This window comes from Capra hircus, chromosome 22 (assembly GCF_001704415.2).
Source record: "Capra hircus breed San Clemente chromosome 22, ASM170441v1, whole genome shotgun sequence".
NCBI classification, from domain to species: domain Eukaryota; kingdom Metazoa; phylum Chordata; class Mammalia; order Artiodactyla; family Bovidae; genus Capra; species Capra hircus.
Genome location: NC_030829.1, coordinates 13985876 through 14011220, shown reverse-complemented (window position 1 = coordinate 14011220; position 25345 = coordinate 13985876). Strand labels below are relative to the sequence as shown.

Below are 25345 nucleotides of genomic sequence, written 5' to 3'. Positions count from 1 at the left end.
TCTTCTGTGAAAGGCCAGATAGTAAACATTCAGGCATCACTCGCCGTATGGTCTCTGCTGCAGCCACTCAGCTCCGTCACTGTAGAGTAAGAGCAGCTGCAGACAGTGTGTAAAGGGATGAGCACGGCTGTGTTCCAATAAAACTTTATGGAAGTTGAAATTTGAATTTCATGCAGTTGTCATATGTCATAAAATATTCTTCTTTTGATTTTTTCCAACCATTTCGAAACCTGACAAGTATTCTTAGCTCGTGGGCCACACAGATACTGGCAGGTGGCAGGGTTTGGTCTACAGGCTGGAGTTTATCAAATAAGTTGAGCTCACCAGCAGAGATAACAAGATCTTCTGCAGTAAGCCCTGGTTTATTGCTCCAGCCTGATGTTGCGCTGCCTTCTCTTTACTTCTTCCGCTTATGCGATAAACTTGCCTTTTTTGTGTCCTTAAGGAGCCATCCTGTTTTTCCTTTCTCTGTTCCCTTTGCCCAGGGCACAGCTCATTCTTGCCTGTCCTGTCTCCCCTTCTGCTCCATCCCTCATTCGCTGCTGATCAATAACCTACTCCTCTTTCAGAGTTCAGCTGAAGCAGTCCTTATTCTGTGCAGTGTGGACACTGATCTAAGCTGCCGAGGTTTGTGTCTCAGCCCCACTTCTTGTCACTAGACCATTTCTTTGTGCCTCAGTTTCTCATTAAAAAAAAAAAAGGAATTAGTCATCACCATCATCCCTATGGTTTCTCTTTGTTAGAATCCACTGAGCTAGCACATGGGCAGCACTGGAAATCTTGGTTATTGAGCCATCCACAGTTACTCTGCATCTCAGATAGACGAGACGATTTCTGTGATCCCTTCTGTACTCTTTATAGCCATCTCTCATAGCACTTCTAACACTTGACGTAGCTCTTAGTGTGTTGTATTCAGTAATGGTAGGCACTCAGTAATGTTTATTGAGTGAGAGCAAGAAAAGGGAGAAATCTTAGCCTGACTTCAAGTGGATTCGAGAAAGATCTCTTGTTACTAACAGGACAAAAAGGAGTCATAGAAAATAAGCAGGTTTATGGAATTGAAAATAAAATTTAAAATATCTCATCTACAATTGGTGTTTTTTTAAAAAAATATTTATTTGACTGCACCAGGTCTTAGTATTCACATGTGGAATCTTTCATTGTGACATGTGGGATCTAATTTCCTGACCAGGGATCTAATTTCCTGACAAGGGATCAAACCCAGGTCCCCTGCATTGGGAGCACAGAGTCTTAGCTACTGGACCACCAGGGAAGTCCCTATAAGTGTTACTTTTAGTGTTGAGCTCATGTCCTTAAGAGGAAAGAAATGCTGTCCACATAATATACAGTCTAGTGATTCTCTTAGGAACCTGTGTCCCATCCTGACCTTTCTCTTACTGACTGCATTTCTTTCTGCGCGTTGTCTTTGCCAGTTTGGTGCAAGGATGAACATGCTCCTTACCTGTAGCTTCAGTATACGTGGAGCTGTGGGACCAATACAGAACTGTGTCTTGAGGAGCGAAGGATGCAGTGAATTATTAGATCAGGGAGGCCAGCTGCAGAGCCACGGAGTTCAGAAAGAAAGAGGGTGAGGGCTCAGGGCCCAGCACAGGAAGCACGGGGCTGTTTGTGGGGAGGCGCGGCCAAAGCCCTTGGCTGGGTAACAAGCGCATCATCGCCTGTGTAGGGATGGTTCCTGTAAGGCCATAGACAAAATGGGACTCTGGCTAGAATTAGAAGGAGTTAGAGATGTCTTGTCAGTCATTCCATATGCTGCATGGAGAGCCTCTTGACCGCTGCTTTTCCTTTTCACCTTTCTACTGCCTGTTAGAAGCCTTTTGCCTAGGTTCATTCATTAGGTGTGGATTTTCGCAGGGCTGTATTGGGCATCTATTGACATAATAGAAAAGCGTTTTGCACACTTGCTAATGTAATGTTCTTCTTTTTCCGCCTAATATCTCCTTTCTGTTGGAAAACATTTGCTTCTTCACATAACCAAAGTGCCTCCTAACTGAGCGCTGTGCCTTTCTCATGCCGTCTTAGGCAGTGGGAGATTTTGGTACTTCAGAGGCGCATTCTGGTATGGCTCGTGTGTTGTTTAATTCTCACACTTTGTCAGCACGTGAAGCAGTCGGCTTTATAACTGGGATTAAATGGTTTTTATATTGTATATGTTTCGGGACCGCTGGGGTGCAGATGTCCTCTGGGAAGCAGTGTGATGCCTGTTCCATGGAGGATTCTGTAGATCTTTGTAAGATGACCAGGTCTGAAATTCTCTGTGCTAAAGCTGCTAAAATCCTAACCCTGCCTTTTTGGGTTGCTGGGGAAAGAAGTCTTTATATGTGTCCTTTTATCGGGAAGGCTTCTGCAGTTCTCTAAAAGACAATTAGCAAGCATTGCAAGCAAGGGCAAACATTTCAAGGAGAAACATCATAAATTTTCTTGCTTTCAAGATAGACATAATATTATGCCATAACTAAACATTATGAAACCATTTCCTTTTGAAGCTGATTCACTGAACCGATAATTTGAAATTCAGCTAATGTTAGAGACTTTTTATTTAAAATGACTGTTGTTGGCCCACTTAGCTGGTAAATTATGTAAGCCATAAGAAACAAAAAAAGCTTTGTTTGTAGTCTAGTGCTCAGTTGTGAACAAATATGAAATCTAAAGCTCGTACCCAGTGTTGCTGGAAAGCTAACCAATGTCCAGCATCTATTTTGGGGTTTGTACCCAAGTTGGTCAGAAGCAGCTTATTCAAAGAATCAAATCTGAATTACATTTTTTTAAAAAAGGAGGTGGGGTAAGATGGAATTGAGGTGGAGGCAAGGTCAGGTCTGTAATGGGCAGAATTCTAAGATAACCTTCAAGACTCCAAGCCCATCTTCTCCCAGTTATTCAGTTAAAAGACTAATTTATTGCTGCTGTGAGGGGATATTGCAGATGTCATTAAGGTCCCAAACTAGTTGACCTTAAAATACGGAGATCATTTCTGGTAGGCCTGACTAATCACATGAGCCATTTAAATCTGATCTAGAGGTCAAAGACATATCAGTTAGAGAGATCTGAAGCTTGAGAAGGATTTTACATGGAAGAGAGTCCCCATTGGTGGTTTTGGGGATGGAAGGGGCCACATGACAAGGAATGAGAATGGCCTCAGGAACCTGAGAGGGATCCCTGGCTGACGGCCAACAAGGAAATAGGGACTTGGGTCCAACAACTGTAAGGAACTGAATTCTGTCAGTAGTAAGATTGAAATTGGACCCCTTCCACCCTCCAAATGAGAACTTAACCCAGCTGGCATCTTGATTCTAGACCTTGGATACTCTGAGTAGATAACCCAGCCATGCTGAACTAGACTTGTGACCTACAGACCTTTGAGCTAGTCAGTGGGTGTGTTTTAAGCCATGAATTTTATGGTAATATGTTACGCACCAACAGACAGCTAGTACGAGGCCTCAATCATGTCTCCGTTGCATCATTGCAGTAGCGTATTAACTGGTCTCTCTGGTTCTGTATTGGTGTTACTCAAACTATCTGGTGAAGAAATAGATTTGGACATTTCAACATGTTGCAGCCCCACACCATGCCCATGGCAGGCTGTGTTTTATCAAGTGGATGCAAAAGCATCTCCTGCCCCATGCTCCTCTGTTATGTGACAGTGCCTCTCCTCCTTCAGATGGCGCTGGTTCCCTCCGCCTGAATCTGGGCTGGACTGTGAACCTCTTACTGTTTTCAAGTGATGCTCTATGTCCCAAGGTTCAGTTACAAAAGGTCATGCAGTTTCAGCCTGGTTCTCTCGGAAGGCTCCTGCTTGGCACTCAGCTGTCTGCTATGAGAGGCCACGCCACGTGGACAGGGCAGTACTGGGTGATCCAGTCAACAGAATTAACAGCCTTCCTTGAGTCATCCCAGCCCAGATACCAGACATGTGAATAGAGAAGCCTTCAGATAATTACAGTCTCTAAGCTGGTCTAGTCAGCCCCAGCCTTTGTGTCTCCCCGGCTGAGGCCTCAAACACTGGGGACAAAGGTCATCCCCAGTGTGCCCTGTCCAGATTTCACCACCCACAGAAGCCATGGATGTGACAAAGTAGTTATTGCTTTCTGATGCTGCATTTGGGGGTGATTTGTTAAGCAGCAGCAGATAGCTGGAATAAACATTTTTCTAAAATGCCATGAAAGTGAAATTAAAAAAATAAACCTAGGATATGAGCAGAAATCACATAGTGTCAATTCTATGCTACTCTGTTGGTCTAAGCACTTTCAAACCTGCCAGGATCCAAAGAGAGAGGACGCAGACCCCACTTTTAAAAGAGAGGAGACTCAAAGACTTCAGGAACCATTAAAAAAGAAAAGCCTTTACATTTTGAGATAAATTTAGGCTTGTGGAAAAGTTACAAAAATATTGCAGAAAATTTCCGTATATCCTTCACCCAGCCTCCCCTAGTGGTAACATCTTATGGAGCCATAGTACAACTTTCAAGACCAGGAAATGAGCATTGATAGACTTCATTGTTCAGTTGCTCAGGCGTGTCCGACTCTTTGCGACCCCGTGGACTGCAGCATGCCAGGCTTCCCTGTCCTTCACCATCTCCTGGAGCTTGCTCATGCTTACGTCCATCAAGTCGGTGATGCCATCCAACCATCTTGTCCTCTGTCGTCCCCTTCTCCTTCGGCCTTCATTCTTTCCCAGCAGCAGGGTCTTTTAAATGAGTTGGCTCTTCCCATCAGGGGGCCAAAGTATTGGAGCTTCAGCTTCAGTCCTTCCAATGAATATTCAGGGTTGATTTCCTTTAGAATTGACAGGTTTGGTCTCCTTGTAGTCCGAGGGACTGTCAAGAGTCTTCTCCAACACCACAGCTCAAAAACATCAATTCTTCAGTGCTCAGCCTTCCTTATTGTCCAACTCTCACATCCATGCATGACTATTGGAAAAGCTACTGGAAAAACCAATAGTGTTTTGACTATACGGACCTTTGTTGGCAAAGTGATGTCTCTGCTTTTTAATACACTGTCTGGGTTTGTCACAGCTTTTCTTCCAAGGAGAAACATCTTTCGCTGTCAACTAATCTGCAGATCTTACTGCAGTTTGGCCAGTCTTCCCAGTACTGTCCTTTCTCTGGTCCCAGGTCCAACCTAGGAGCCCACACTGCTTCTAGTTTTCACAACTTCTTAGTCTGCTCCAATCTGGGACAGTTCTCACCCTTCTGTTGTTTTTTTTTTAAAGATTTTTTTTTTTGTTTTAATTGTAGGATAATTACAACATTCTAATGGTTTTTATCAGATATCAGTATGAATTGGCCATTGGTATGCTTTTTCCTCTCCCTCCTGAACCCCCCTCCCATCTCCCTCCCCACCCTGTCCCTCCTGGTTGTCACAGAGCACTGGGTTTGGGTGCCCTCCGTCATACAGCAGACACGCACTGGTTATCTGTTTTACACCGGGTAATGCATTTGTTTCAGTGCTATTCTCTCAAACCATCCCATAGTCTCCTTCACACAGACGTAAAGAGCTCACCTTCTGTTGTCTTTCATGACTAACACTTTCGGCATACATGAGTGGTTATTTTGTAAGACGCCTCTCACATTTGCTTGAATATTTCATGGTTAGATTAGTGTGGTGCATTTTTCGCAAGCATACCCCAGAAGTGAGGATGTGCCCTCCTTGACGCGTGATATCAGGGTGTATATGACGTCAGTATGTCTGACTCCTGGTGATGTGAAATGTGCTCCCTGGGGAAGGTGGTTTCTGCCAGGATGCCCCACTGTAAACATCTCAGGAACAGGTCCTTTGATGCAGATGTCGTGTTTGTCATCTTGTGTTGGTGGGGCCATGTTTTGAAACTGCCATAACATTTAAATTTATCGTCAGGTCTAACATAAAGATGTAATCTCTCCAGTTTCTGTCACTATATTGTCATATATCTGTGGCTGTTGGCAGGCTGGCTCTGGCCTGCAGACCACTCTTTGAGGAGCGATGCTCTAGCCTGCAATTCTTCACCGGTTCCTTTTTCCTGTAACTGTCAGATTGGAGTTTGAATAACAAATCCAACTGCGTCCCTTCTTCGGCTTAAAATCCGTTGGAGGCTTTCCATCCTTTCAGGGTGAAAGCCACACTTGCGAGCATGACAGTTATGTTGTTTCTTTACTAATTAGCCTTCTCTGATTCTCTTCACCACCATCTCTAGGTAGGCACAGCAGTCTCCACACTGGAACTGGCCACTCCCCTGTCTTTCAAGGCTCATGATCACCTTTCCATCGTCTGGGCTCCTCACTAAGTTCTCCCCATGTCTGGTCACCTATACCCTGTGCATATATCTCTGATGGAAGTTGAGTTTTGTTTTCTTGTTTGGTTATGTATCTGTCAAGCCATTTAAAATGTTTTCATTGAGATATAGTTGATTTACGATGTTGTGTTGCAGGTATACAGCAAAGTGACTCAGTTTTACGTATACACATAGTCACGCTTTTTAAGATTCTTTTCCCTCATAGGCCAGTGCAGAGTACTGAGTATAGTTCCCTGTGCCATACAGTAGGTCTTTATTAGTTGTGTGTATATGTCAAACCCAATTCCCAATTTATCCCTCCCATTCCCCCCGTTAATCGTAAGATTGTTTTCTACGTCTGTAACTCAATTTCTGTTTCGTAAATAAGTGCATTTGTACCATTCTTGCAGATTCCACATTTAAGTGCTATTATAGATATCTGTTTGTCAGATATTTGTCAAGCCATTGGACTTGACTGAGCTTGAAGGCATTGATTTTGAGCTGTAAGATTAGCTCATGACAAGGGTTCAAAAGTGTTAATCATAACCCGACATAGTATCCAGGAAGAAGCAACGTCCCCAGTACTAAGTAAGAGCTTTATGACTAGACGGATTCCAGAATTGCAGAGACGGTGGAGAAGCCTTTGGGGAGGACATTGTTCCTGAAGGGTAGGATTGACTGGTGAGGACGGTGGCTCTAGGCTCGTGGCCCTTCTTCACGTGTGTGGTCTCCGCCCTAGGAGCAGATTAAAGCCTTCAAGTGAGGACGCAAACTCAAGACAGTGTAACTCGATGGATAGACCCCCATGTTTCTGTAGACATGTTGTATCACTTTTGGAGGCCACTTTTCTTGCCTATATAACTGAGTGAAAAGCAGGTGGAGATCCTCTGCCTGCTTTTTTCTTAAAAAAAAAAAAAAAGAAAGAAAAAAAAGCTAATAATAGTTGGAAATTCAACCCAACCTACTGCTGTATCTCTCTGAACAGAGCTAGAGTGATCTCCCTGCACCAAGTTTTCCTACCTAAGTTGCACCTGGTCTTTTGTATCTAAATATTGCTAGTTTATATTTAGCCCTCTTTTCAAAGTATATGAAAAGTAGTTGTGCCAGAAAAGAGAGAAAATCAAGGCCACCTTGACTCCATAGGTCACTCAATAACTTTACCTCAAAAGCCATTGTTTTTTCTTACATCAAAAGTGTTGCCCTGTTATTTAAAGTATACGTTAAATAATAATGAATCCTTTTGGTTATCATTTAGCATGGTTTGTGATAAAATTTTCTTGTAATTTGTGCTAATGGCTTCCATGGTTAGATCTCAACCATAGTATTTATCATAATTTAAATATATGGTATTTTAAATGAGTTATCAAACATCAGTAAATACTTTAAAGTTTTTATTGATACATAATTTATCAATTAATAAAATAATTCATCAATTAAAAATTAAACAAATTTCCCAACACCAATGGCAACATTTGCTTTAAGAACGAGGGGAGTTAGAATTCCAAATAATAAAGCCTAAAGATTTTCACAAGTTCATTTAAAATTTTCTAATGCAAACAGTACCTGTTTTGGTAATAACATAAACCACAGATATACAAAAATCCCAGTGAATCTCCTGAAACAAACTTTGTAAGGAAAATTCTTTCATCACACACACTCTTATCATTAATTACACCATTAAGGGGAAAAAGAATCCCTTCCCCAAACCCCCAAAAAAACCCAATGTAAAGTGGTCCCAGGATTGGAATTTAGAAACGGCAGTGTACTCAACTTAATCATCTGGAGTTACTTAAACACAGTGTGCTTAGATAGCTAACATAAAGGAGAAAAGTTTGCTACAGTAAATAACTTCACAATCCTTTGAAGATGTGGGATAATTTCAAAAAGATCTCTACTTTGTTTTTGGTTTAGAAGATTCAGATAAATCTTGCCCTTCCTGTCCTCAGGCTGTCCATAAGCCATAGCAGTTTCATTCTTTTCAATTTTAGGAAATAACAGACTCATGTAGTAAAACGATACTGGTCATTTAAGTCATGGGGGCCAACCACAACAGAGCCCCCAAACAAGGTTGCCTTTTGCATCCTGATTTTCCAAAGTCTAGTATAATGATTTAAGACTTTCTGCCTGAATAATTCCCTGAGAATCAGCCACATCCGTGTTGTTCAGAGGTAAGCCTCGTTCTCCCTGGTCTACAGAGGCCCGAGCCCCGGAGCTGCTCCCCGGAATATCAAGTCAGAGGAGGAGCACTCCATTATTCAGAGCACATGAAGGGTTTGGTCATTTGAGAACTGAGCTACTAATTGGACCTGTGGTGATATGAAAGGAGATGTGTCAAGTAAGCAGACCCAGTTTTTAAAATCAGAATTTAAGACCATATTAAAAACTAAGCTCTCTGAAGCAGCCTGGAATCTGTGGATTTCAGATGTTTTTTATACAACTCACAATAAAACAAACTATATTTTAGGTCACTACCCAGTACACACATAAGTGAAATAAAAATGTCACAGAAACAATAGTATATGTGACACCTTTAGATATCTATTTTTATTATTTTAAATATAAGAAAATGCTAGTGAGTACTCATCGCCCACTTACCAGTCACTTCCCACAGTCTGGAAAAGTGATGCATTTTAGATAGTTGTAAGTGTTTGTGGCCACCCCTCTCCCATACCTGTTTCAGCATTCTTTTGGGATTACATGTGAGGTTAGTTCATGGGTCACAGAAAATGTCATAGAAAAAAAATTTTTTTTCACTAAAAGTGATCTTTTTTTTTTAACCTTGATTTTGCTTTTAATTTTCCAGATGTGGCTCTAAATGATGTGTTACTCAGATCAAAGAACACAATTGTTCTGGTTGATTGTGTTCAGAAGAATGTAAGAATCGAACTGCTGGAACTTAAAAGAGTCTTAAGAGGTAGTGCAGAGAAGCCTGTTTGTCATGCAGAGACCTGAAGATGAACTAGGTGCAATTTTTAAGACTGAATTAAGGTCATTTGTGTAGTCATATGACACTAGTGGTAAAGAACCTGCCTGCTAATGTAGGAGACACAAGAGACAGGAATTTGATCCCTGGGTCAGGAAGATCCCCTGGGGGAGAGCATGAAACCCACTCCAGTATTCTTGCTTGGCGAATACCATGGACAGAGGAGCTTGGAGGGCTACATAGGGTCCATAGGGTTGCAAAGAGTCGGACACGACTGAAGCAACTTAGCATGCACACATGTTGGTAATAGAACGTGTTTTAAAATACCATCATAAAAAGTCTGGCATTGTGAGTGTCTGCTTCTGGATCCGAATGTTGGAGTAGGGCTGTGATACAGGGAACTGTCACTCCTTGGTACCACTGAGGAAGCAGTGGTGCCTGTGTCCCTGTGACATTCTTGGCTTTTGGTTGCTATGGCAACCAAACTCAGAGATGTCTGTGCTTGGCTCTTTTAGGCCTGGGCCTGATAAGAGTATATATCACGAAAATTTCAGAAGTCCAGTTTAGGAAATGATGAGGTTAATATCTAGGAAACAGAGGAAGAGGAATAAGGATGTGTTGACCTAAAGTTGCATTTGGTCCTGAGTTTGTGCATTTCCTGTCCTACCCGCTCATGGTATAAGGAGGTCCATCTTCATTCCTGAGCCTGCAGTTGCCCAGGAAAGTGAGAGAATGTCAATGAATTTAATACTTGTAGCCAAAACTTTTCCCCTCTGATCTATTAAGACTATAGAAAATGATCATGTTTATTTTTGCTAGATACTGAGCTAGGGCTTTCTAAGTGCGTCTTGTCTTTGGAGTTTCACTCTGTAGCTCGCTTTTCCTTAACAGATATTTGTAAAACACTGTGATCTTTTTTTTTTTTTTTTTTTGCTATTCTCATAGGCTTTTCTTTTATCAATGCAGTATTATAGACAAACAAGCTCCGGGGAGGCCAGATGATAAATTCCCTTTCTATCCACCTGACATCCTCTGTGAAATAGACAAAGAGCCAACGAAAGGAATATGCTTGTCTTGAGCGCTCTGGATTATCCTACAAAGTAAATTCTAGTCAAGTTAAGGAATTTTATTTTCTTTTTAAACTGAAGGAGGATCAACAAATTATAGTTTATGGGCCAATATGGGAAACTGCCTCTTTTTGAAAATAAAATTTTATTGGAACATAGCCATGCTTATTAATTTATAGATTATTTATACCTAGTTTTATACTATTGCGACAGAGGTAATTGTTGCTATAGAGACTGTGTGGCCTGCAAAGCCTAGAATATTCACTATTTGGCCCTTTACAGAGAAAGTTCTCTGACCCTTGGACTAAAGGAATATTTAGAGATTGAAGTATTGTTCTTAAAAAAACTATCCCTTTTGAATAAAGGCTGTTTTCCCTTAAATTGCTTGGAGAAAGTCTTCTGTTACAAATAGATAACAACTTATAACCAGGTTTGATGAAAGTGCCTAGAAGCTATTGTGTGATTGGTGTCTACTTTTTTTAAAGTTAAAGATCATTAAAAATCATTGTGCATTAAATCATTAATGTTGAGAAAATAACTAATGAGGTATATATGAAAGATTATAGTGTGGCAAGCTTATAATTTAACTACATGAAGGATAGGTTACGTTATTTCAGCTGGCATTGCTTATTTTGATAGTCTTTATAATAATTATGAATTTTTAATACTTTTTTTACATTTGTGCATATCTGTTTGAGGTTTTGCCTGCTGCAGATCAATGAGGTAAAGCTAATAGTGATTCACAAAGAAGCCTCACATTTCTTGTGTTTAAATGTAATTCAGTGTATTAAAATGAATATTTAATCATACTATTCCTCAGTCACAGAATTTCAGCATAAAGCATGGGGCTGCAGTGCTCCATGTCAGGGCAGCAGTTTAAATAATTTTAAAAATCATTAGTAATAAATTATCTTTGCATTTTTTTTTAACAGACTTGTGGAAGACAGCAAACTGATCCCACGCATTTTTGAAGTAATTCTGGTAAGAGAAGAAATATGTGTTTGAAATTCAAGTGACAAATTTAAACATTTTTAAAGTTTTGGCCACGTTGTTTGGTTGGGTGGCCTGCACAGCAGGATTATGTGTCCATGGTGTCACTTAACCTTATTGGGCCCCAGTTTCCTTGTCTGAGCTCCTGTCTAGCTCTGAGATTGTACAGGGATATTATTTAATGATCTGCCATCTTTCTGGAAATCGTTTACATTTTATTTCTATTAAGTTAAACATTACGTTATCTACTATAGAAAGATATATATAGACGTGTGCTGGGAAGGATTGAAGGCAGGAAAAGGGGATGACAGAGGATGAGATGGTTGGATAGCATCACTGACTCAATGAACACGCGTTTGAGCAAGCTCCAGGCAATGGTGAAGGACAGGGGAGCCTGGCGTGCTGCAGTCCGTGGGGTTGCAAAGAGTCAGACACGACTTAGCGACTGAGCAACACCAAAATATACAAAGAATACTGTATCTGAGGTTGGTTTGTGGATGAAAGGGCGGAATGCTGATCGCTGTGCTTCAGTCTGCATGTTCTCATGCTCAGCATGAAGCTCTCTGTCATGACTGAGTCAGGTCAGCAGTTTGATGCCTTTGGGCAGGAAGTTGTCCTCTTCAGAATGTAGAGTAGCTCAGCTTCTGTACACCATTTCCTCCCCCCCACCCCCCACCCCCACCCCGATTCATAGAACGCAGCTTGATTGAAAACCGCCGGTTAAAGAAAACCTTTCCTCTCTGGTTACTGTGTGTAGAGAATAAAACGGGATGTAGTGTTGGCTTTTCTCACTTCTGCTAAATCTCTATTTATACTAAACTTAAATCTGAGAATTACACCGAAAACCGAGTTGGCACTTACAGCAAGGGCGTGCCCTTAGACAAAGAAGTGTTCTCTTGTACCTCGGTGGGTTGTCGCCCTTTGCCAAAAACTTTCCCTCCGTGGCTGCCACTGCAAGCAGCAGAGGAGGGGACCCGTCCCTAGTCAGATCGGTGGAACCTGACTCGGGCGTCCATAGAGCAATAGCTTATACTGTCAGATAACCCTACACATGGAAAATTAGCTGTCTCTAATCATCTTAAAACGTTCATCTGCACGTTACTTGTGCTCTGATAGGCCTGTATGGTTCAAACATTCTTTTTCTTGGCCACAGATTGCTCTTGGAGGAGAGCTATGGGGTTTGCTGAGCTATTTGAATTAGGTCAGGAATAGACGTGGGCGTGGGTGGTATTCCCAAAGCATGTGCAAGTGACACCAAGATGACCTAGAGCTGTCATCCGAAGAGGATTGAACTGCTTCCAGTGGTCAAAGGGGATTTTAAAGTGTCAGGAGAAGATAGTGGCAACCTCCTTCAAAAGGTCCCATGCACACATTGCCGCACTCCATGCTCCTGACCCTGTAGCAAGCCACCGCTGACCCACGCCTCCGCCGGAGACTCCTGGACACTCACAGGCAAGTCTAGGTCAGTCTCTTATGGGGATGCAGATGAGATGCAAAGCAGCATGCAGATGAAGGCAGTGTTTTTTGGCACTCCGCTTGGGTCCTAAGCCCAGCGGAGCCACGCTCCCAATCCTCTGGCCCCGCTTCGTGACGGGCCCTGAGAGCTGCACCCAGAGGGGCAGATCTGGGCCGTGGGAGCTACAGTTATACACGGCAGTTCGCCAGCTGGGTCAGGCACTTGAGGGAGCCAAGGGTTGCTGGGAAAGAAGGGGCAGTGAAGGCGGTCCAGGCCCGGGGCATCCTCCCCTCTGCTCCATCCCCACGTGATATCAAAGGGCCTCTGTCCTCGTTACAGGCAGCAGGGAAGGGATCAGTGAGGTGGCTCCCCTACATTCCCTGGTTTTGTCTGCAAGGGAAACATACTTGCTCGGTGGCGTTCCTCTCTGTCCTGGTCTCAGCAGAGCCCAAGAACATAGCCAGAGGAACCATGAGAATCTGCCCCCAGTCCTCAGGCCTTGCTCTAGTGCCCACTTGTTTCGCTTCCAGCAGAGCAACCTTCAGGCATTCAGGAGAAAAAATTGAGAAAATAGAGAAACAGCTGTCTGGTGGGGATTGTTAAGCTTCGCCTGGCAGTATATGCATCTCCCACCTTCCGCAGGACATACATTACTTGCTAATTTGTTGTGGAGTCGGATTTGTGTTTGGAGGGCCATGGGTGCCATAAACTGCTGGGTAGAGCTACATGGTTGGGCAGGGGCCAGGAGCCAAGGCTGTCCACTTTCAGCCACATCTGGCTTGTGCTTGAAAAGAGACTTGGTGTTGCAGACACAGAGAGCTGGAGCTTGACAAGACCTGAAACTCTTGGTGTTACTCACCCCCTTGCTGTGCCCAGGGGGCTTCTGACCTGCTAAGATCACTACAGCTCTTTATGGCTGATAGAAAGTTCTCATCCCGCCTTTGGCAGTCATCTCAAGGTCTGAAATCCCACATGTGGAAAATTCCCCCTTGTGGCTTACTGACCCCTGCCTCCCTCCCTGCAATAACATGCGGAATCTTTGTATCACAGACAACTAGCAAGGCTTCATATTGTGCAAATGTTTAATTGATCAGTGCCACCATTTAAACCCTTGTTGTTGGGTTGTAGCTGTCACAGGGAGTGGGTGGAGGTTACACACACTCTCCAGGTCAGGATTCCAGCTGGTCACATGTTGTGTGACTTCAGAGGCATTTTTAGGTGAGACCCTTCCTCCAGATAGAACAGCTCCATACTCAAGTTTCTTGTAGGCTCTTGTTTTTTTTTTTTTTTAATGTATTTAAAAGTATATTTAAAAAAAAATGTAAAGAAAAAACAGTTGGAAATTACTTTTTTGGGACAGGACTTTTGATGTCCTTGAAGAATATTCTCGAATCCTTATTGTGTTTTCATCTTTCTTGAGTTGAATAATCTGAACTTTTTTCTCTGTATAAATACATTTTTAATCAATGCAGTGTCTTTTTTAGCAGTTATCCTATGAACTACTGCCTTGTCCTTTTTACATTTTTGTCACTGAACTAGGAATAATGGAGGGTTTTATTGATCTGTGCTGTACATTTTTTTGGTAAATTTTAACATTTCTGAAACTGGACTGTACTTCCCAAACCAGTGACATTTAACAGTTGCCTTCAGCCAGGTGACCTGGTTGTCATTGCCTTAACCGATACATTTCAGTTTTCCTTTTCTTTTTATTAGTGCCCAAGAATAATGTGTTATAAAAAATATGTCTAAGGTTAAAAGAACTCTTTCAATAAAAATAAAATGAAAATTATGTAGTAGTAAGAAATCATGCCGTAGTTTAATTGGCAGCATTTTTCCTCTGTAGTGCTTGATAAAATAACGGTGCACCTTAGAACTGACGGATTCCTAGATTCAGGGAAACGCAGTGTACACTTTAGTTGGTTTGGTTTCTAAGTTCAAGGGCCTAGGTGGTGTCTGGTGTATATAAAGCAGCTTCTCGTGGTGGTTTGATCAATCAGAACAAGACATAATGAAAAGATTGGACTGAGACCCCTCGGCTACTGCTTGTGTCTTCTGGCCACTCATTAAAAAACAAAGCAGCATTTGACCTGTTTGGCTGGTGGTCCACCGTGATCTCTTGATGATTTTTTTCTTTACTCTCAGCCCAAAACTGTTTTCCATCTTTGGTTTGATGTACCTAAAGCTTGATAATGGAGTTTATAAGTTCCTTCTTGTCTTGAGTTTCCCATATGATATGCACTTTTACCCACGATGTAAGACATCCTGAGATGTTTTCCTTTAAGAAAGCAAAACTGTCTCATCTGGTGGGCAGGGATTGTAGTCAGCATCTCTGTCTTTCCTGCAGGCCTAGAGGAAGGTGGAGATGAAGGCAGCAGAATTCTGCATGTGTTATCCTGTTTGGTAGGAGCTTTACCAAGAGAGAAAGAGAGTACTGTGATTTCCAAGGGAGGGAGTGATGGGCTCTGCTCCATGTAGGGAGAGGAGTCTCACAGAAGTAACCTTTTAACAGGGGGTTGTCGTGAGGAGAAGGGCCTTGCAGCTAGGATATGGTGAGTACTTAAATGTGCCTACACCAGTGCCAGGGAGAGATGGTAGGGAGTGAGTACTTTGGGACCAGATCCTGCAGGTCTTTATGCTGTGGTTCTTCCTTATTTGTTGGCTTTGCAAATAATTTATACTCTTCAAAATCAGGATCCTCTAAACAAAGTAGCAGTTACCAGTGCAGAGAAGGAAGGGAGGAGGGGGCAATACAGGAGTTAGAGGACTGAGTACATTTATGTATAAAATAAGCTACAAGGCTATATTGTACATGGGGAATATAGCCAGTATTTTATAATAATTATTAATGTAGTGTAACCTTTAAAAGAGGTGAATCAATATATTCTGCACCTATAACATATATTATTGTACATAAACTATACTTCCACTTAAAAATTAAAAAGTCAGGATTCTCTACTTAAAAAAAATCTTTTTGAGCCCCTTTGCAGCTGGGGCAGCATGCAGTGAGGATGTCGACTGCCTGGCCAAGGGGTTGTGTTGGGGGGAGAATCAGGCTTAATTAGGGTCATGAGATTATACTGGAAATGTGAAACAGGTCGAAAGCTGGATTTTGGGAGCTGCCTGCAATTTCCATCAGTGAGGCTTTTGAGATCAGCCAGAGGGACTCTGGGAAGGAAGCTTAAAAGACAGAACTGGTCTCAGAGGTTTGAGCTAAGGGCCCAGGAGTTGTAGCATCACATTCAGGCCAGGGAGCAGGCAGGATATTTTTAATCCTGGGTTCCACCTGCAAGTGTCCCCACTCTTGGCAGGTCAGGTGGTGGGTAGAGCCAGGTAGCTGATGGCTTACAAAAAGGAGCTGCCGCAGCAGCTGGGTGCTACTTCCCTGGCAGGGCCCACCTGCGTGAGACGCTGCATTTTCCCTGACAGCACAAGGCCAGTGCTGGACGGAGCGGAGGCTCAGGTAGCATGCCCTGAATTAAGCCAGACTCCCTAACACAGGCTGCAGGGTCTACGACGCTTAGGCAGTCTGGATCCGCTTAATAAACGGGGACTCCTCGGGAAAGTCAATCACAGGAGGGCCTTATGGCTTGGGTTTTGAGTGTCAAGTTGCTGGATGAGCAGGATGGAAAGCCTTCTCCCTTTCTGCTTCTTTCCTCTTTCCTCATTGGAAAGTGTTCCAAAGAGTAAACGTTGTGTTTAAATGAGTCTTAAGTATGAATTTGGATGGATCAGCCTTTGGATTTTGCTGTAAGTCTGGTCTCTCCTCATTTTATTTCAGTGGTTTTTTCTTTCGGCCTACTTCCGTAAATCATTTTAATGCCGAGTAATATGGGCAACCTGTATTTTATTGGGAAAAATCTATATTCATAGCAGATTTTCCAATATGTGCCAAAATATCACTGTCATGATATTTTATGTCTATTTCAGAGCAAACAATTAAAGAGCAATTTCATTGGCAAATGTTAACAATAAAAATGGGATTAGCAATACACTAGCTTGACAATTATATTGTTTTAGCAGTTCTCAATGATAGCAGTTGAAGCAAGCTTGAGTAAATCTTCCAAGTCAATGGTACCTTTAGGAAAGAATCTCTTTATGGACTTTTGGTGGTGCGTTCCTTCAGTCCTGTTTAACCCCCAGTGGATGCCTGAAAACACAGGGTGTGATCAAACCCTGCGTGCGTGTATGCTAAATCTTCAGTCACGTCCAGCTCTTTCTAACCCTATCGACCGTAGCCCACTGGGCTCCTCTATCCATATCATTCCCCAGGCAAGAATACTGGCATCGATTGCCATTCCCTTCTCCAGGGGATCTTCCCAACCCAGGGATTGGACCACATCTCTTAAGTCTCCTGCGTTGGCAGGCAGGTTTTTTTTTTTTTTTTTTTTTTTTTTTTTAAACCACCAGGGCCACCTGGAAAGCCCTGTGGACCTTTGGAGCATAAAGGATTTAATCACTGAGATACTAAGGTAGTACATGCTGGTAGCCACATCACACTGAAGAAATGTTTCTAATCCCGAGTATTCATCAGACTTTTACAGTTACTTTGATTCATTCTAGTTGCAGCCCATCTAATGTGAGTTGGTTCTTAGGGTTAAAACGACAAGTTCCTTATAGGCTAAGACTCTGTTTGTGTTCCGTATGCCATTGATAAGCTTCTGCTATGCACTTGAGCGTGAATTTCTAAAACAGCAAACATGGTTTGATTCCAATTTCAAAATGCTTGGCCTAGGAAAGTACTTTAAAAGTTACACAAAGAGCACTTACTGGATGCAGGGAGTGAATCTGATTCTTCAGCCTACATGAATGCCAGTCGGGGATTCTGTGGATTGTAGGATGGACTGATAACCAATTCATGTTGTATATGAGGATGAATTTATACACTGCTAACATACTGCCATTAAAGTGTGTACTTTGAAGTGTTTTATTTGGTGGGGATTGGGAAGGAGGTTGATTTGCACAGATCTATTCCTAGTAGCTTGTGTCATAAATGTATATTTGCAGGATAATTCTTTCGGGCAGAGGTGCAATGTATTGATACTGGCTTGGATGAAGTGAATTTGTTCACATAGCAACGGAACCAGTGGCTTTGATGTGATCAATACCATGTTACCTAGTTAGATGAATAAATGGGTTGAAGCTTAGTAAAATAAACGTATCAATAACTTGGGTAAAGCATGATTGGTTTCTGCATAACCAGCCCAATTGGGCTTTGAGAGAATGTGGACTTTATTAAGTTAAAAGCTACAAGTTATACTCATTGAAAAAATGCTGAAATAAGGCTTAGGGTACCTTTGGCCACTCTCAGGGCACATGGTGAGAGTGTCACATAGGGCTTCTCCCAAGCCAATGGGATCTTGAGTTTTACCATCATCATTCTTGTTTCTCGGGCTTCCCTGGTGTCTCAGACGGTAAAGAATCTGCCTGCAGTGGAGGAGACCTGGGTTCGATCCCTGGGTTGGGAAGGTCCCCTGGAAGGAGGGTATGGCCACCCACTCCAGTATTCTTGCCTGGAGAAGCCCCATGGACAGAGGAGTCTGGTGGGCCACAGTCCTTGGGGTCCCAAAGAGTCGGACACAGCTGAGCGACCAAGCACAAGCACATTCTTGCTTCCAGTTCTGCTCCAATTCCTGCGCTTCACATTGAGGAAACATACTAACTCTTCCTTCTTTCTTCTCTACAGGGAGGTGGCCTAGTTACAGAGCATAGAAGGAGAAGGTGATAAGTACTTACTTCCCTAGAGTGTAAGCTTTTGTGTTTTTTTTTTTTTTTTTAATTCTTAGTTGATGGTGGAATGAGACTTGTGAAGTAAGAGTAAAATTAGGGCACAGCAAGCGAGAGAAACGTCCGTGAGAATAAGTTACAGACATGTGAAGAGAGGTGTGGTCTAATAAAGTGTCATGAGAGGGAATCGAGAGGAAACAAACAGTGGGTTAAATTTTGAAAAGCGAAAGCGTCAGTGTAATGCTGGGAGGAGAGGAAGGACTCCTGGTTGAAGGTCTGTGAATCTTAGGTACTTAGGTGCGCCTCTGCCCCTGTACTCATCTCATTGCCTGGGCTGCTGATTAAATTTCTCGTGCAGACCTGCGCTTTTCAGCATGGTAGCCAGCAGCCACATAGAGCACAACAAACAACACGTGAAACATGGCTGGTCTGAATTGAGATGCAGTCTAAGTGTCAGATACATACCAAATTTCCAAGGGAAAAATGAATGTAAAGCAGTTGAGTAATTTTCTTGTGTTGATTACATGTTTAAATGGCAGTATTTGGAGTATATTGGGCTAAATGGACTATTATTAAAATTAATTTTGTTTCTTTCCCCTTTCTTTTTACTTTGACTTTCAGAATGTTAAAAATATGTTGCTTGCATTCTATTTCTGTTGGATTGTGCTGCAGTAGGTGATTTCCTATCTATTTCCTCCATCGCATTGTGAATTTCCCTTCAGGAGGAAGTCACTCTAAACACAGCCACGTTTGTCTCCTGCACATTGTCCTCCCTGCTTTTTGCTTTTCAATACTTGTATGGGATGGTTAAATAGCATCACTGACTCAGTGGACATGAGTTTGAGCAAACTCTGGGAGATAGTGAAGGACAGGGAAGCCTGGGATGCTGCAGTCCATGGGGTCACAAAGAGTCAGACAGGATTTAGCGACTGAATAACGTTTTATTAGTGAAGAAGTGAAGGAGGCAAGGTGTGGCTGTTCAGTTTAGACCCTTTCCTCCTAGAGTGCAATCACAGTTGACCTTTCTCCCTTGATGGTGGATTGGAAGGTGAAACAGTAGGAAGGGCCACCATTCTTTAGTATAATATATTCACAAAAGGCAGTGTGGTGGTAGCTCCCCTGAATTTTGGCCTTGACTAGTGATATCACTCACGTTTGCTTCTTTCCTAATGCTGCTTTATCTGATGATGCCCAGCCATTGGTCAACTTTGGGTTCAGGCTTGTGTTAAAATGCCCACTGTGGTCATCAGGCCTTGCCCATTCTCATAGCTCCAGAGTCCCATGTGTTTGGGGCTCTTTGATAGATGGAACCAAGTAAAATAGCTTGTGGTAAGTATAAAGAGTTACTGAAAGAGTCAAGTTTAAAAGTGATGATCATTCTTTCTCAATATATGGCCAGCGAATGGTACATTTTCTTGAAATTCTTTGGTAATGTAGGACCCCATGAGTTTATTCATGTGCTAAACTACTGAGAATACCAACTAAGGAATGTGGGAATACCACTAAAAAGTCACTAGTTTTGAAGAAAGCAGCAAACATCTACTAGCATTTGCTTTTCATGTTCTTTGCATTTGTTTTCTTGGATGAGTAAGAGAAAGCAGAATTTATGTGCTTACCCAGCACCGCAGAGGGTTTTCAGACTGAGCCAGGAAATCTGATGCACTAAAGTAGTTTACAGATTTATGGGAAAAGGAGAGCTTTTTAAATAGTTATAGCAAGTGAAATTGCATTTTGGATTTATTAGAGGTACCAAGTTGGAGGAGGACTGTGATGAGCCAGTGAGGGCAAGTTATTACAAAGGATTTTTTGGTTTATTTTTGCTGACAACAAAAACAGTACATGCTTGTAAAAAGTTCAAACAGTACAGAAATGTCAAAGATAGAATGTGAAAGTCTTCCTAATAGTTTGATGCTTATTTTCTTCACTAATTTGCGTGTATGTATTATATCTCTCTTTTCTTTAAAAAAAATGGGACCTCTCTTTTCTTTTAAAAATTTTTTAAAAATAATATATTTTGCATCTATCTTACATTGTAATGTTCACGGCAGCAGGGTATGTGTGTGTACACCCATGTGCTGTGCTGTGCCTAATTGCTCAGTCGTATCCAACTCTTTGGAGCCCCATGGACTGTACCCGCCAGGCTCCTCTGTCCATGGGGATTCTCCAAGCGAGAATACTGGAGTGGGCTGCCATGTCCTTCTCCAGGGTATCATCCCAATCCACAGATCGAACCCGGGTTGCATTGAAGGCAAATTCTTTACTGTCTGAGCCACGAGGGAAGCCCATGAATACTGGAGTGGGTAGCCTATCCCTTCGCCAGGGATCTTCCTAACCCAGGAATCAAACCGAGCCTCCTGCATTGCAGGCGCGTTCTTTTACCAGCGGAGCTACCAGGGAAGTCCCATGTATGCCTGTAGGCATTATTTATTTCTATTATGTGTTAAATGTATAATTTGATGCATTCTCACGTATGTGTATTCCATCGAAATAATGAACACAACCGTCATCCTCCAAAGTTTCCTTGTGCTTATTTTTAATCTATCCCCCCATCTCCGCTCCTGTCCCAGGCAACTATTAATTCACTTACAGTCTCTGTAGATTAGGTTGCATTTCCTAGAATTTTATATAAATGAGTAGTAAGGGGTGGACTCTTTTATTTTTTAATGAATCCCTGGCTTTTATTGAACATACTTTTTCCTAGGGAGAAAGCATTAGGTCTGATGTGACCCATGGGGTTTTGTTAGAATCCTTGAGAAGGTTGAGAAGTTCTCTTTCATTCCTAGTTTGCTGAGAGATTTCACTGTAATGGACTATTTCTCTTCATCTATTAAAATGATCATGTGATTCTTTATTTTTTAAAAAAATATGGTGAAATTACTGATTTGTGTGTGTGTGTGTGTTAAACCAGTCTGGCCACCTGGAGTTAAAACACGTCATGCTCTGTTTTTTTAAAATATATAACATTGGATTTGATTTAGTAGAAGTTCTAAGTATTTTTGTGACTGTGTCCGTGAAGGATGTTGTTCTATAGTTTTCTTAGAATCTTTTTCTGGTTTTTGTATCAGGGGAATGTTGGCCCCAGGGAATGAGTCGGAATATGTTCCCTTCACTTTAGTTTTTTGGAAAAAATGTCTTTCAGAGGTGGTATTTATTTTCTCCTTTAAATGTTTAGTAAAAATAACCAGTGAAGCCACTTGGGCTTGAAGTTATCTTTGTGGGAAAGTTTTAAAGTATAAATTTATTTTTATGAATGGATGTACAGTTAACTCAGTTTATTTCTTGATATCTTCAAGGAATTTGTATATTTCATTTAAGTTGTCAAATTTATTGGCATGAGTTTGTTATGATACTGCCTTATTATCCTTTTAGTGTTTGAGAATCTATAGTGATGCCTCCCTCTCATTTCTCATACTGCTTATTTGAATAGTAATGAGAAATTGACTATTTGCTCTCTCTCTTTTTTTTCCTCCTCTGATTTAGTTAGCTAGAGGTTTACTTTATTTGCCTTCTGAAAGAAGAACTCGCTTTTGGTTTTATTGATTTTCCCCCTGATTTGTTTTTCATTAATTTCTGCTCTTTATTATACCCTTTTCTCTATTTTCTTGGGGTTAGCTTTTCGCTTTTATTCTAATTTTTAAAGAAATGCTGAGGTCATGAGTTTATGACTTCTGTCTTACTAATATGATCATTTAGTACTATAAATGTCCATCTAAGCACTGTCCTAGTTCCATCCTACAAAATTTAGATGTTTCATTTTCATCCAGTTCAGCATAATTTGTAATTTCCGTTGTGATTTCTTTTTCGATTCACGGATTATTTAGAAGTCTGTTATTTAGTTTTCCCATATTTGAGGCTCACATGTATATTTTAGTTGATTTCAGTTTAATTACACTGTGGTTAGAGAACATCCTTTGTATGTTTTACATCCTATACAGTTTCTTCAGACTTGCTTTATCACCCAGTCTGTGGTCTGTTTTGGTAAATGGTAAATGTTTCCCCTATGCTTGTGGAGAAAGTGTAACCGCTGTCGTTGGTTGGAATGCCCTGCGAATGTCAGTGAAGTCAAGGTGGCTGTTACGGTCTGTTCAGACCTGTGTCTTTACGGGTATTCTGTCAACTTGTCTGTCACTTTTGAGAGAGGGGTAATGGTGTCTCTGACGATACTTGTGTCTTTGGCTATTTCTGTTTTGGTTATACCATTTTTGTTTTCTGCTTTGTAGCTCTGTTAGTCCATGTAAAAATTAAACTTGGGATTATGTGTTATCTTGAGGAGCGGAACTGTTGATCATAATGAGATTTTCCTCTTTCTCCCTGGTCATATTTTTTGTCCTAAAATCCACTTTATCTGATGTTACTATCACCACTGCAGCTTTCTTTGATTAGTAGTGCTAGTAGATACATATTTTCCCATCACTTAAATTTTAGCCTATCTATGTGTTTATATTTAAAGGTGCTTTCCTGGCAATAGATGTAGTTGAGTTTTACCTTTTTATTCAGTCTTACACAATTAGTCTTCTATCTGAGGTGCTTAGAACATTTTCATTAAATGTAAATATTGATTTTAGCGTATTCAAATCTGTTGTACCATCTCACTGCTGGTTTTATATCACATCTCCTGTTCTTTCTCCTTTATTTCTGTCTTTTCCAGCGGTCTTTTTTTATCAGTAGAGTACTTTGCCTTTCAGTGATTGGTGGAGGGTTTACAATATGCATCTTTAATTTACCTCAGTCTGCCCACTGTCATGTAGTTAATTACCCTGTATGCAGGTCAGAAAGCAACAGTTAGAACTGGACTTGAAACAACAGACTGGTTCCAAATAGGAAAAGGAGTACATCAAGGCTGTATATTGTCACCCTGCTTATTTAACTTCTATGCAGAGTACATCCTGAGAAATGCTGGGCTGGAAGAAGCACAAGCTGGAATCAAGATTGCCGGGAGAAAGATCAATAACCTCAGATATGCAGATGACACCACCCTTATGGCAGAAAGTGAAGAGGAACTAAATAGCCTCTTGATGAAAGTGAAAGAGGAGAGTGAAAAAGTTGGCTTAAAGCTCAACATTCAGAAAACGAAGATCATGGCATCTGGTCCCATGACTTCATGGGAAATAGATGGGGAAACAGTGGAAATAGTGGCTGACTATTTTTGGGGGCTCCAAAATCACTGCAGATGGAGATTGCAGCCATGAAATTAAAAGACGCTTACTCCTTGGAAGAAAAGTTATGACCAACCTAGATAGCATATTCAAAAGCAGAGACATTACTTTGCCATCAAATGTTCATCTAGTCAAGGCTATGGTTTTTCCAGTAGTCACGTATGGATGTGAGAATTGGACTGTAAAGAAAGCTGAGTGCTGAAGAATTGATGCTTTTGAACTGTGATGTTGGAGAAGACTCTTGAGAGTCCCCTGGACTGCAAGGAGATCCAACCAGTCCATTCTAAAGGAGATCAGTCCTGGGTGTTCTTTGGAAGGAATGATGCTAAAGCTGAAACTCCAATACTTTGGCCACCTCACGCAAAGAGTTGACTCATTGGAGAAAGACCCTGCTGCTGGGAGGGATTGAGGGCAGGAGGAGAAGGGGACGGCAGAGGATGAGATGGCTGGATGGCATCACGGATTCGATGGACATGAGTTTGAGTGAACTCCAGGAGTTGGTGATGGACAGGGAGGCCTGGCATGCTGCAACTCATGGGGTCGCAAAGAGTCAGACACGACTGAGCAACTGAACTGAACTGAACTGATGATCACCTCCGCATAAACTACCAGACAGAGCAGCCAAGGGCTCCCTGAGCACAAAGGATCACAAATCAAAAACAAAAACAAAAACTCGCATCACGTGTTTTATTGAATCATTTAAGTATGTACAATGCGAAGCAAGGTATAGGGTAGATTAACACATTTTAAATAGGGTCCAAGCAGAGTGAAGTACACTCCTGAATCCGGGGTAACGATATGTTAATATCCCCCTGCCTTCATGAACCTTCCTCTGAGTTGAGTCTGAGGAGCACAGCCCATCACTGGAAAGTATCTCACACCAATAACACATACTTGGAGAGACATGTATATTTGGCCCTGTTTGTACTTGGTAGTGAACTGGCTCACCATCCATGGGTTTTATTTGTGTTTTTTAAGCAAAGAACACACTGGACCTGGATAGATGTCATTGATGTGTGAGTTAGTTAAAACTTCATGTATACTGAATGAATGTTTTTGGTACTTGCTGTTGTAGTATTCAGTTTACTTATTTATTTATTTTTAATATAAATTTATTTTAATTGGAGGTTAATTACTTTACAGTATTGTATTGGTTTTGCCATACATCAGTTTAATATTTAGTACATCATGAGTATTTAGGGTCCAGCCGTCTTATGTGTGTTTAATGACTCATGAACACTAGGTTTCCTCCAGTTCTATTCACGTCTAGCATATACTCTAGCATATACTCTTATACTGTGTATGCCATGTCATATAGGCATCACGCGTTCCATTTTTTCTTCCATCTCAGAATTAAATCCTCCTTGTAATACGGAAGTGCAGTTTACACCACCTCCTATTTCACGCGAGGATCTTTCAGCAGCATACTTCTGTTTTTAGTGCCTTCTCATCACATGAATCCTGAAATCGAATTCCTGCCAAACCCTGTGTGAGCCGACTGTGGCTCCTGCCCCACATCCTCCTCACTCTTTCTTCCCAGCTGTGCTGTCAGCATGCTACCAGCTCAGTTTACTGAATAGACAGTGCGTAGACCTACCTTTCTTCTTCTCGGGACCTTTGCTTCTGCCAGTCCCTCTCCCCAGAATATTCTTCTCCCATCTCCTTGCATGACTGAGTGCATCTCATCCTTCAGATTTCAGGGAGACCTTTCTACCTCATCCAAACTGTGAGGACATGGGCCTGTCTCTCTAGCCTCACCTGC

General features: G+C 41.7%; 1 protein-coding gene across 3 annotated transcripts in view; it reads left to right on the top strand.

Moving 5' to 3' along the window:
- ULK4 (unc-51 like kinase 4) overlaps positions 1-25345 on the top strand; it is a 498780-nt gene that overhangs the window by 210006 nt on the left and 263429 nt on the right. For all 3 annotated transcript variants that reach the window (XM_018066892.1, XM_018066893.1, XM_018066891.1), the window contains one exon: positions 11190-11238. In XM_018066892.1, coding sequence (XP_017922381.1) covers positions 11190-11238 — 49 coding nt within the window. The remainder of the gene's footprint in view (positions 1-11189; positions 11239-25345) is intronic.